The sequence below is a fragment of the Thunnus maccoyii genome, chromosome 9 (assembly GCF_910596095.1).
Source record: "Thunnus maccoyii chromosome 9, fThuMac1.1, whole genome shotgun sequence".
NCBI lineage: Eukaryota > Metazoa > Chordata > Actinopteri > Scombriformes > Scombridae > Thunnus > Thunnus maccoyii.
This window is the reverse complement of record NC_056541.1, coordinates 25,170,966-25,184,764: the sequence shown is the minus strand read 5'-3', so window position 1 is coordinate 25,184,764 and position 13,799 is coordinate 25,170,966. Positions and strand designations below refer to the sequence as shown.

Below are 13,799 nucleotides of genomic sequence, written 5' to 3'. Positions count from 1 at the left end.
GTAGAGTCCTCTGCAAAGAGTTAAAAGATTTGATTTTAAATGTTTTGGCCCACTATAAATATTGTAAATTGTAAAGTATTTACTACAATAATACTACCACAGTAGTGTATTAGTGTATATAGAATAGTTTTTGACGGACTTTCCAGGGGACAACTGGTTTCCATTTATTTCGCTACAGGATGAAAATCAACTTATTTTTTTATTTTATTATGTAAGTTTGCTTATAAGCAGTTGACCTGACAGTTAACTGCTTATATGCAACCTTTTGAATACCGGTTAAAACATGTGACTCTATCTAAACACTGTGGTGGCAATGGCACCATGTTTGGTAACAGCTTTAAACATTAAGTGTGATAAAGTACGTTTGCAGTGGCAATATAGCTGAAATTCTTCTACTCCACTACATTTGACAGCTCAGTTACTTTTCATGATGTAAAGTATGATGAAAATTGATGATGATGAAAATTTTGCATGAAATAAAAGAATGATAAGCTTATAAATGACACTGCATTATTAAAGATTTAATGGGTGGTTTCCAAACTTTTTGGCTTGTGGGCCCTTATAAAAAATCAATGTATTTGTGTCTCTTTTTGTCATGTTTCAGATGTCTATGAGTTGTTTGCAGTTCCACCAAAAAGACATTTCCTCTCACATGCTCTCAAATAAATAACTGTTTGAGGCACAAGGAGGTGAAACTAAAACCATCCAATATTTCATAAAAATGTAAAATTAAAGAAACCTTCGGAAAAATTCATCCAAATGTATGTGGCACAGCTATGCTTTTTCTTTTTTCCTACCCAACCTATCATCTGAAGAGCCCTTAGATTAATCTCATGACCCTTCAAAGCAGTTCAAAGTAGCTCCACCTCGAGCAGCTGCAACAATAAAATGTTGCTTATGCATTGACTCATCAGTATTAATAATGTATTTTGTTAAATTTATTCAATATATCAGTCACAGCCCTATTTTCTTCAAAATTAGTACTTTTACTTTAGTACTTTAAGTAAATTTAGTTGGTAATACTTCTATACTTTTACTTAAGTAGGATTTTAAATGCAGGATTTTTACTTATAATGAAGTATTTTTACATTGTGGTATTGATACTTTTGAGTACTTTCAACACTGCAGGTCACACAATCTGTTGGGTCACCAAATAGTGTGTAACACCTGTTAATAATGCAGTTTGATCATCCAGCGGTGGGTGGCAGCAGTGCGCTTCATAAAGCCTGGTCTGCCGGAAATAATAAATCCCAAGAAAAGGACGATTTTTGATTGGATGGCTGCAGTGTTGCCAATTTAGTGACTTTGTTACTACGTTTAGCGACTTTTCAGACCCCTTTAGCGACTTTTTCTCATAAAAGCGACTGGCGACATATACAGCAACTTTTTGGACGGACCTTAACTCCTCTCCTTGAAGGGGGTCGCCAGTATTTATCAGTAAATGAGCGCTAATGTGACTCTTTGGATTGACCTCTCAGCAGGTGGGACAGAGCATCTGCGCGTTCAGTGGATCAATCATCAGCCAGACAGAGACGTGAATGAGTTGTGAATGTGTGTATCTAATTGATCCTCATTATTTTTATTCAAAGTTATTTAACTTTACTGAGTTTGATTTTGTTTTCTCTTAATCGACAGAGTTAACAGTAGTGAATTTATTCCAGTGCATGATCATCTCTCTATTCATGCTACTTCAGTTAGAGAGTCAACAACCTACGTAAAACAGTTTGTTAATATTAGAGGTAGATTTAGATACACATTGAGGAGTTGCTTGAAAAAAATGATAGAGCTAGTTACAGTCAATTTAAGTTTAATTTTCCTAATTCTCTCTCTCTCTCTCTCTCTCTCTCTCTCTCTCTCTCTCTCTCTCTCTCTCTCTCTCTCTCTATATATATATATATATATATATATAATATATGCTGAAATGCTCTTTCATGTATAGATTTAACACTGGTTTCTAGAAATCTAGCTTGTTCTTGTGAATGGAAGATAAATGATCAATCCAACATAGGAAGTGAACATTCTCCAATTTTTTGTTCTATAAATCTGAAGAAACATGCCCATGAAAGATACGTTAGAGAAATGGTGCTTTGAAAAAGTTGACAGGGAAAAATTAAAAAATATTGTTCAGAGGAAGCTAATTCTATTTCAATGGATAGTAATATAGAAGAATGTGTAACTGTAGTGACTAATTTAGTTTGCCTATACCTACCTATGAGTAGAATAACCGGAAAAAGGAAAGTTGCACCATGGTGGAATGAGGGTTGCACCAAAGCTTTTAGAGAGCGAAATAAAGCATTACAAGTATTAAAGAGCAACTTGAATCAAGAAAATTTATTTGACTATCAAAGAGAAAAAGCTCTGACTTGTAGAGTTATCAAATCTAGTAAAAAGAATGAATGGAGGAAATTCTGCTATAGGTAGAGAAGTGAAAATAGGTAATGTTGGGTTAATGTTAAAGAAAATGAGCGGTGAAAGGAAGTATACTAACATTCCAGTTTCCTCTCTCATTAATCATCTCACGACCCCTCAGATTTATCTGGTGACCCTTTGGAGGGGCCCAACCCTTAGGTGATTGGGAACCACTGGAGTAAATTAGCTAACTGTATGTAAAGCAGCTCAAACTAGCTCCATCTCCAGCAGCTACAACAGTAACATGCTGCTTACACACTGATGCTTCAGTATTAATAATCTAATGATGTCATATATAATACTATATCAGTCAGAGGGATGAAATGAGTACTTTTACTTTAATACTTTAAGTACATTTTGCTGCTAATACTTATGTACTTTTACCTAAATAGGATTTTTTATGCAGGATTTTTATTTGTAATGGAGTATTTTTACATTGCTGTATTGGTACTTTTACTTAAGTAAAGGAAATGAGTACTTCTTCCACCACTGCTGGAAACACAGCTACAGGACAGGACCAACTAGTTATGTTATGTTCCTGATACAGTTCTGAGTGTCATTCTGGAACTTTTTAATAAGATTTGGAGAAAGGGATTGCTGGTAAAAAGTTGGAAGAGTGCAGTTATTTTGCCTTTTCGTAAACCTGGTAAAGATCCAAATGTTCCTGGAAATTACAGACCAATTGCTTTAATTACACATCCATGTAAATGGATGGAAAAGATATTAGTTTAAAGGCTTAATTATTTCTTTAGAGTTAAAGTGTGGCCAGCCTTATCTGATGAATTTGATATAGCTAACGAAATCCCTCAAGGAAGTGCTATAAGTCTAGTGTTATTTAATATCATGATCAACAATATTTTTATGAATTTAGATAAAAGGATATGTTCTTCGCTTTATGCAGATGACGGAGCTATAATTTGGAGGGGTGAGACAAATGTGTTGAGAAAGATTAAGGATGTTATTTTAAAGGTCGAACAATGGTCATATAGTTGGGGTTTCAAACTTTAAACCAGTTAGACGTACAATATGTACTTGTACATGTACATGTGTAATCTGTGTATTGGCTGCAGTTCTTCTGAGCTTTCAAAGCTTGAAATCAATCAGGGAAGTTCTGTTTCATACTTCCTGACCACCAGAGGCAGTGCTTAACACTGGATGTTATCCGTCTCGCACTCGTACATTGAGTATTTACTTTGTCAACAAAGTCACATGTGACCTGGGATGACGTAGTGTGTATAAGCCCATGTCATCATGAAAAATGTCCCTTTTAATTTTCTTGCAGCAGGTGATACGCGGATGCAGGTTGATTTCAGTGAGACAATAGTTGGTGAATTTTTTCAAGGAGCCCTGCAACTGCATGGTTGGAGCTACAGTTTTTCGCCCTCCACCAGCTGTGACTAGACAGCCTCGGCTGCTCTCTGACTCTTGAGCTGTTGTGACTAGTGTTTTCACCGGTTCATTGCAGGTAGAATAATGACAGGTGTCTTTTCTTTCTGCAGCTCCCACACGGCCGGTGCCTCAGATGCAGAAGGGTCAAGGTTCTGGGTATCACCCCCCAGGGACCCAAAGGGCCAGAGTGGCAGGCCCTGAGGGCCCGGGGCCAGCTGTCAGACGTTTATCCCAGCAGCTGAGGTGCTGCTGGGAAGGCTGCACTTTCCCAGGGGTACAATCTTCAATTCTGACACTGGCCCCCAGTTTTCTGTGGGATCAGACTGACCAAGGTCAGCGATCTGGCAAATTCTCAGGCACTCGTGGAGAAGGACGCCATCGAGAAACTAGATCTGCAGACACAGCCAGGTGGGTTCTACTCAGTTTATTTTTTGATACCAATAAAGGAGGGGGGGTATGGCCCTATACTGGACTTATGAGGGCTGAACGAGTTTTTGAAGGTGTTGCCCTTCCACATGCTGAGTACAGCAGATGTGCTCCAAGCTGTGATGCGGCACAGTTGGTTCATGTCCATCGATTTGAAGGACATGTACTTTCACGTTCCAATAGCTCTACATCACAGGCAGTACCTGCGCTTTGCGTTTGAAAGCAAGGCCTATCAGTTCAAGGTGCTCCCATTTGGTCTCTCCCTAGCCCCACGGGTCTTCAGGAGGTGCAGGCACGCAACGCTGTCTCCAACACAGGCCCGCAGTATGCAAATCCTCCCATATCTGGACGACTGACTGATCTGTGCTCCGACCAGGGAACAAGCAGAGCAGGACACTGCGGTCCTTCTCTGTCACATGACACAGTTGGGCCTTACCATCTATTATGCCAAAAGTTGTCTCATACCCAATCAAAGGGTAGTGTTCATTGGGTTAACCCTGGACCACCAAATGCTGGCCTTCCCAACTCCTCGGAGGAGGAGAAGGAGGTTGGAGTACAGCCTTTTTCTCAGGCTGTTAAGTATGTCAACATCAGTGGCTTCCGTTGTACCGCTGGGCCTCCTGTACTTGTGGCCATTCCAAGTTTGGATCAATGGCCTCCATTTAGATCCGAGGTCCCACAGATCCAAGAAGGTCAGGGTGTTTGGCTGATGCCTCCTTGCATTGCGGCCACGGAGAGACCAGGCATATCTGGCCTCGCGTCGCGAGGTGGTGATGACCGATGCTTTGTCCTCCAGTTGGGGGGCTGTATGGCAGCACAGAGCGGTAAGGGGGCTCTGGTGGTACAGAAATCGATGGTGCACATGAATGTGCTCGAGCTCTGTGCTATGTATTTGGCACTTCACGAATTCCTACTGTGTTTGTAGGGCAGGCATGTTCTAGTATGGTCCCACAACAAGATGGTGGTCTACCATGTAAATCCTCAAGGGGGCACAAGGTCAACCCTGTCACTACAGGTGGCACAGTGGCTCCTCATGGGGCTTTCCCACACTTTTCTATCCTCAGGGCCATATATCTGCTGGGGCCACAGAATGTGGTGGCGGCATGAGTGCATCGTGCATGCAGTGGAGCTCAGATGGCACAGGGGTGGCACTTTGGCCTAATCCATCATTCTTGTTAAAAAAGGTGGCTCCAGCCCACTCTAATCAGGTCATTCTGCTGGCAGCATATGACCCTTCCGGTCTACAGGGTGAGGAGGCTACTTCAGCAGAACTGCTCTGCCCAGTGAGGGCCTTGAGGCATTTGAGGCTTACAGTTCCAGTGGTCTCCCCGTACCTCTTAATGTCAGGGGCCACTCCACCAGGAGTGTCTCCACTTCCTGGGCAGGACTGCGAGGGGTCCCTCTGCATGAGATTTGTGCTGCAGCCACCTGGACAACACCGTGCACCTTTGCCCGTTTTTACAGGGTCAATGTCGCCACTCCCCATGCAGTTGCGGCAATGGTCTTTCCTAAGGCCATTCCTGGTAAGGTGGGTTTCCTCATGACTATGTTGGTAGTAGTCATCCAGTGTTAAACACTGCCTCTGGCGGTCAGGAAGAATGAAATAGAATGAGAGTTACACATGTAATTATGGTTCTATGAATTCTGGATGACCACCAGAGTTCTCTGTCACTCTGTATCTTGGTGAGAAGATTCTGTAGGGACATTTTTCATGATGACGTTGGCTTATAAATGCAACATCATCCTAGGTCAGGGTGAGAGGCCAAATGGGGATGGGATTTGGAAGGGATACTAGGAAATAGTAGTGATAAGGTAAGGGAAATTCAGAAAGAGGTAGTAGAATTCTCAGTAAACGCCGGATTGTTAAACAGAATTAAGTATAGATTTTTTTTTTTTTTTTTGAGTAGGCTATTGTTAACTGGATCCCGTTCTACATACTTTTTTGGTAGGTGGTGGTATGCACCTATAAGTTAGTATTGCAATCCACCAATAAATGGAAAGAAGAAGAAGAAGAAGAGGGAGTAGCAACTTTTCCAGCAGGCTTTAGCTCATGGATATATTATAAGAGCTGGATAGGGTGCCGCCACTCTGCCTTGCAGCCAATTTTTCCCAGAGGCCACTCATGAAAAAGCATTTTCCATATAGACCACCATTGTAAAAGAGACATCTGCAAAACTGTTGACAGGACACCTCGCACTGCAAACAAGGTCAATTATGACTCTATTCTATTATGAATTTTTGATCCATGGAGGTTTATGTTTGTAAAACTTTCCTCGACCTGAGAAAAGGGATTTCAAAATCTGTGACGTCATCACAATGTAAAGTCTATGGGCCGAGCGGGAACTCGTGGCGGGGCCAGCGGGGGACACCACTGTGCATATTCAGTGGGCCACACAACATGGAAGAAAATCCCTAGGCTAGAAACTTTTTTTGGCGTATGCACCAATCAAGCAATTCTTATTGGACTGAATGGGTGCCATTTTTGGTCCAGTATCCAGCTCTTACTATACATCCATGCTTTAGCTACTTTCCACTGAAAATAGTTGGCTGAAACAGCAGGAGAGGACAGGCAACATTTCCGGCGAATAATCGATGCTTTTTGACAGTGTTTTTTTTTCAAATGAACGATGGTGTCAGCAAACAACAATAGCAAATCAGGTTTGGAGGGAAAACTCCTTATTCAATTCAGATGGCCAGATAGTTCATCTTTATTCATGTACTGGTCAGTGCACTTACCAAAGTTAACTAAGCGTGGATTTAAACAGGTTCCTGTGGCCTTCATTTGTTGATTTTCTTACTTTAGCTCAACTAATGTCTTGGTATTACTTCTGTTATGATTCCATATGGCTGGAGGACTCTGCATATAAGATGAACATCCAGAGACTTGACTTTAACTGCATGAAGTTATTGTTTATTGCTGACACTCGTATTCGGTGTTACATATACTCAGCGCTAAACCAGACCAATCACACACACCGTGTTACTCCGCCTCCACATCAGTAACTTCATCACAACATTACAAGTGCGCGGCACTATATACTACAGCCTCCTTTCTCAACATGAAAGTTACACTTCAATATTGTCATAATGAACTTCTGTTTAGAACTGAACTTTGTGTCTCATTGCAATTACCATTTAATTCTCAGACTTGCTTTAACACAAGAACAAATGAGCTTATAGCTCGTATTAGTACAATTGATCTATAACTCTGACACTGTTTTGCGAATCTCAACATGACAATGGCTAATCAGTGTCTAACATGTTTTCTTCTCTCTGCAAAGAGCAGAAAATAGGGTCAGAGGTTGCTAGCACTAAACCCTTAGTTGAGAGCATGACCTTTACCGCCAGCTCATCAGGAAGTCTTTGTATCTCTCAGGAGGTCGTATAACTTGGCCACTTCTGGTTTGAGCTTGTTTTGAAGAGGATGAGAGTTCAATGTCAGCACCCTCTGCTGTACCAGCATTTGGTGTTCTGGTTTGCTCTTCATCTAGTGAGTCTAGTTCTGAGTTCATCTGGGTGCTGTGTGTTGTTTTCCTCAAGTGGTGTCTGTTGCGTCTGTTGTGCTGACCAGAAGATGTCACTATGTTATAGGACAATGGTTCATCCCTCTGTGCAGTGACCATGGCTGGACACCAACCTTGTCCTGTCTCCATGTGAACAGTGCTACCCGGGTACAGCTCTGGAAGCCATTTCGCTCCTCTGTTGTAGTACTGCTGCTGTCTTTTTTGTAGTTTTTGGAGAGTTGAGTGTACATCTTTAGGCACTGCGGGCTGGAGAACCGTGCTGGAGCTCAGCAGAGTGCTTCTGAGGACTCTGCCCATGAGCATTTGTGCTGGGGAGTACTCCATGCCTGTTATAGTGTGTTTCTCAGGGTGAGAAGTGCGAGATGAGGGTCTGTGTTTGTTTACTGTGCTTTCTTCAGCATGTGTTTCACAGTTTTGACTGTTCTTTCAGCTAGTCCATTTGATTGTGCATAACCCAGACTGGAATGAGTGAGTTTTATGCCCCATGATGTTGTAAAGTTTCACATTTCCTGACTTGCAAATGGAACATTGTCACACACTAACAACTCTTGTCCTTAATGTTCAGTACCTCTGGATATTTTGAGAGGTAATCCACCATTAGCAGAAATGACTGACCTTTTATTTCAAAGATGTCAGCCCCCACTTTAAGCCATGGAAGCTCAGGGATGATGTGTGAGAACAGTGGCTCCCTCTGGTTTCTGGGCTGGACCTGCAGGCAAGATCCACAAGTCTTGACCATTCGTTCTATGTCCCTCATCATTGCTGCTTTAGTCCACTGCATCCCTTGATGAGCTACATGTAGCCTTTGTAAGATGTCTGTTGTCATTGTTCTTGGCAGGATAATCCTGTCTCCTGCAAACATTACTCCCTCTCCCACTGCCACTGTGTGTCTGATAGGCCAATATTGTGTCAGTCTTGAGTCTACCTGCTTCCTGTGTCAGGGCCAACCTTGTCTGTGTGTGTCTTGCAACAGCTGAAGTGTTTTGTCTTTCTTTGTTTCATCTTTGAGCTGCTCTAAAGTCTCTGTACTCAAGGCATCTGTTGGCTCCAATGCATACATGGCTTTCTCATCTGTGATGTCATCTACTGTCATGTGTTGTCCTTGTATGACAGCTTGTGAAAGTGTGTCTGCAATTACTAGCTCTGTACCTGGTGTGTAGGTGACATTTAGGTCATACTGTTGCAGCTGAAGTAGCATTCTCTACAGTCTAGAAGGAGCTGTTCCTGATGGCTTGCTCAGGATGTTTTCCAATGGCTTGTGGTGTGACTGAACATTAACCCTCGCTCCATATACATACTGATGGAACCTTTTGACAGAGAAAACTATAGCCAAGAGCTCCTTCTCTATTTGTATGTAGTTCTTTTCGGTCTCTGTCAGTGCCCTTGATGCATAAGCTATTGGATGGCCCTCTTGTAAAAGACACGCTCTCAGGCCATCTTTAGACGCATCAGCCTGTATAAGCTGTTTCTGTGGATCGAAGAACCTGAGCACAGGAGCACTCCTGAGGGCATCTTTCAGTTTCTTGACTGCATTTTCATGTTCATGTTGCCATTGCCACACATTGTCCTTCCGCAGCAGTCGTCTCAGTGGTGCTGTTATGGTGGCCTCACCAGAGATATACTGCGCTACGTAATTTGTCATGCCAAGCATTTGCTGCAGTCCTGCTTTGTCAGTAGGCGATGGCATCTCTGTGATGGCTTTGACTTTTGCCTCATCTGCCATAACACCATCTGAAGTGACTGTGGCCCATGTAGTTTACACTACTCACGTTATACTGTATTTTCTCTTTGTTGAATTTCCATTAGTCTCTTTTACTCTGGCCATCACCTTCTGTATTATCTCATCATGTTCTTTCTCTGTAGCTGCAGCGATGATCATGTCATCAGGTATGATGTGGACTCCTTGGATGTCTCAGAATGTTTTTCAGTTGCATTATTGGAAGACTTCACTCGCTGACTACCAAATGGTAGGTGTTTGAACCGATATCTCCCCCATGGTGTGTTAAATGTGCACAGCATCGATGACTCCTTGTCTAGCTTTTTTGCCAATAGCCATCCTTTTCGTCCAGCACTGTGAATATCTTCTTGCCAGCAAGTTTGCATAAAACTTTGTCTGTTGTAGGAATGGAATAATGCTGTCTTAGTATTGCTTTGTTCAAATCACTGGGGTCCAAGCAAACCCATAATTTCTTCTTGTCTTTCTTTTCCATGACAACAAGGCTATTTACCCATGGTGTTGGTTCAGTCACCTGTGCTATCACATCAGCTTGTAACAGGTCGTCAAGAATGTGAGTCTGTCGATCACTGCCAGTGGTATTTTTCTGCAGCCTTGTCTGACTGGGGTAGCCTTGGGGTCTGTGTGGATGTGATACTCTCCGGCAAACTCCCCTAAACCTTCAGAGACAGTGGAGTGTTGAGCTATCAGCTCCTCTTTTGTTGTTGACTATCACTAAGTTAGTTGGAATTTGAATTTCCACTGCATTGTCAGATTCCCTGATGTCAACCTTCAAAGCTTACAACGCTATGGAGGTCCACACAGACCCAGCTCAGTAAAATTTGTGGTGATCTTTCACCTTTTGTATCAGCCCAATTCAAAATAGTTCAGTACTAATTTAAGGCTTCAAGAACTGGTTATAGATTGGTTTCAGTTTCAACTAATCTGGGTTTTGATAGTGTTAAATGTCTCCATCAGGTAAAGAATTCAGTTATATGTTTTCTTTAAGGAGCACACAATTAAATGCACCAAAGTAAAATTCAATTATTTTGAATGGAATATAAATGACAAATAATCAATCATTGATGAATTGTGCTCATTATTAATATACATTTATAAAAGTGTTCATGTTTCAAGCATCTGTTTCTGTCTCATTCCTGGGACTGTGTGGCTACCTGCTTCTTCATCGATACAGCTCACAACGTCATACAGTATGTGGAGACCATCTGGAACATTCTTAAGCCTGGTGGAGTTTGGATCAACCTGGGTGAGTGAGTTTGTAGAAAAGAGATTCACACATGAACCCTAAAGGTAAACATAATGTTTTCATTGAGTAGATAACATACTGTAGAGACTGGTGAAGTTAAAAAAGACAAACACACCACCATAGACTTGTAGACTAGAGAAATATGCCAAAAATATGCTCTCTGTCACAGCAGTTATGTAAAAAAAAAAACATTTCACCCTAATATACACTTAACATTGCTGGATGCATCTTAGTAATTATTTTGCTATAAATGGTTGTCATTTTTTTCATGTTCCAACTTTTCCTTAACTTATTTCGTTAAATTGCATTTACATATAAACACTGTAGGGAAGAGAGCCATAGATATTTATATAAAGTGAAATATTTAGCCATATATGAGTAAGATAAATATGCATATTTAATTATTTAAAAAATAGAAACTTCTGCTATGAAGATCGAAGAATGAGAAATCCCTTGTTTCTTGTGTTGAGTGGAAACTGCCGCATGGTTGATCACTCCCTAGATCTGCCTGCTAGCAGTCATATCTTTAAATAGACAGCTATTTTGATGCAAAAGCATAACACACACAGACGCCTCGAGCCTTGGGAACTAGATATGATTCGAGGGTTAAATGGCCTGACAACACTTAGGACGCCCTGTGGTGAGTAAATCTGAGACGAAGAAGCCTGACACTAAAATCACCTCAAAGAGCAAGGCCACATGTAAGACTAACACATTTAGGGGAAGAAGAAGTGGCTACAAACTGCAGAAAACTATTTTGTTTTTTGACTTTTTGTACACTATGTTTTTAATAGACTAGAAGTTGCTTCTTAAGGCAGGCAAGAAATCTGCTGTGTGGCCCCAGAGGACCGCTTGAACCCTGTATAGAAAAAGCAATGCCATATACATCCAAACTTCCTGCGTCCTGGAATGATACACCACCTTCTCGAAAAGTGGAAATTGACCTGAGTTCACCTGGTTTAGCAGTGTTTGAGTTGGAAAGACTCTTGTTTACTGGCAAAGCCATCATCAGCCATGCAGATGAAGTGTGGCCAAGGATTTACATTGGTGACCAGTAAGTGGCTCAACTTGTATTTTTTTCTGGTAAAAACCTGCAGACTGGAATGTTTAACCTTTTGCTGTGTGTATTACTTGCCTAATATTGTCCCTGTGTTGTGATGGAGGGGTTAGACTAAGCCCTACTTACAAATAGTACCCAAGTCAAGAGTTGGATTCACACCACCTATGTGTAAGAGTAACTGGTCATAAATCAGATTTATATACAGAATGTAACTCAAGATCCCTCAAGTTGCATTCCACATTGGGAACTTGTAAACTACAGCTATGCTATGTGAGACTTTCCACCGGTGGCCTGGCATTGAAAGCATGTCTCACATCTCTGGTAAGTCCTAACTCAAATGTCTGAAGTGCTCTTCTAAATTTCAATCCATTACTTTGAAATACGCTGCATGCAAATGCAGGCCAGGAATCATACCATGGCCAAACATCCAGTGCCGTGGATGCCCCGGAGTGTGGCCATAATGCCCCTTCTAAAATTAACTACCCGCACAGCTAGTTTGGCATGCCCTGTTTTGAACTGGCCATTGTGCCCTGAAAAGAAAGTTGCTGTTGCTGTTTTCTGCATTTAAAACTACACAGGACGCAGCAAATAAATGGAACTCTCCGTCCTCATGCTGGACCTCAACAGTCGCACAAGATTTCTCCTACTCCCGCAAACATATGTGTAACGTTAACATAAACATTAACAGCTAACCCACTAGCTAAAATTAGCTAACAATTAACGTTATGTAATAAGCACAAGCAGCTAAACACTGTATAGTGTAAATATTAATACACATTGTGTTTTAAAGTTTACCAGGATATTGCTGCATAGTGTTAACTAACCACGAACATACATAGAGTTTATAACTTGATGTGAGATGTGACGGGTTGCTGCTTTTTCAACGTGATGCAATGTTAACACACACACATGTCTCTGTAAGCAGACTAACAAGTTATTGTTATTGCACAATTGGTTTTGGCCTTGGTGCCCTATATTTTGGCAATGATGCTCCAATAAATTTGTATTTATCAAAGGCCAAAGTGGCCTTGCGCTAAAAACGACTTAATTCCTGGCCTGAAATGCTTCATCAGGAAGCTTTGTGTTCTTCACAGACACAGTGCAGAGAACCAGGCTGATCTATCCAGGCATCGAATCACTCACATCCTGAATGCAGCGCACAGCAAACGTCGAGGACAGCCAGATATCTATGAGGGCATGAACATCACCTATATGGGCATAGAGGCTCATGACTCCTGTAGCTTTAACATGAGCGTCAACTTCCAGGCAGCGGCAGACTTTATTCACAGGGCTCTCAGCAGAGGAGGTGAGAAGGGAGAAGAAAATTTAACTGTAGTTTAAAGACAATTTGATGGCTTTACACAATTTTGTGTCTTAAGAAATTAAAGGCGAAAACCTTGTAAGCTCTCAGTACCATTTTGCAGTACCAGTGTTTCATATCTCTGATGCAGTCTCTCCCTGACTTTCAGGCAAAGTGCTGGTGCATTGCCATGTAGGAGTGAGCCGCTCCGCCACCCTGGTGCTGGCTTACATGATGCTGAAGCAGAACCTGACTCTTGTGGAGGCTATTTGTGCTGTGAAAGAAAACCGGGGTGTTATCCCTAACAGAGGTTTCCTCCGACAGCTCATCCACCTGGACAGACAACTCTTTGGCAAACATCACTGAAGCCTGAAATACTGCTCAGGTCTCATCGGTCCAGAACAAAAGGAAACTATAGCTCAATAATTCTTAGCAGTGTTGAAAATGTGAGATAAATTGATCCTGACTAATCTGATTATATGGGTATATGTAGAATTTCTATTAACAGCATCTTATCCTTGGATCATGTTTTAATCGCTATAAACTAAAAGTGATTTCTCTGAAGTGCAATTTGTACATGATAAAGATTTGTTGTCCAACTTTTACATTAAAAACATATATCTGGTACAGCTTTTAGTGAAAGACACTCTGAATTTGAACCAGCTCTACTTACATATAAAATCATTCAAAGGGTTTCTATAGTGCATCAT

General features: G+C 41.5%; 1 protein-coding gene across 2 annotated transcripts; it reads left to right on the top strand.

Annotated features, from left to right (window-relative positions):
• The first annotated feature begins 1,249 nt into the window (after window positions 1-1,249).
• LOC121903366 (dual specificity protein phosphatase 26-like) lies at window positions 1,250-13,725 on the top strand. 2 transcript variants are annotated; one of them, XM_042420304.1, is made up of 4 exons: window positions 1,250-1,551; window positions 3,909-4,206; window positions 12,890-13,095; window positions 13,259-13,725. In XM_042420304.1, the coding sequence occupies exons 1-4, from the start codon at window positions 1,539-1,541 to the stop codon at window positions 13,453-13,455; spliced, it is 714 nt and encodes a 237-aa protein (XP_042276238.1). In that variant the 5' UTR covers window positions 1,250-1,538; the 3' UTR covers window positions 13,456-13,725. The 2 variants fall into 2 exon arrangements, with proteins under 2 accessions (XP_042276238.1, XP_042276237.1); XM_042420303.1 differs by having other exon boundaries at window positions 12,884-13,095.
• The last annotated feature ends 74 nt before the right edge of the window (window positions 13,726-13,799 follow it).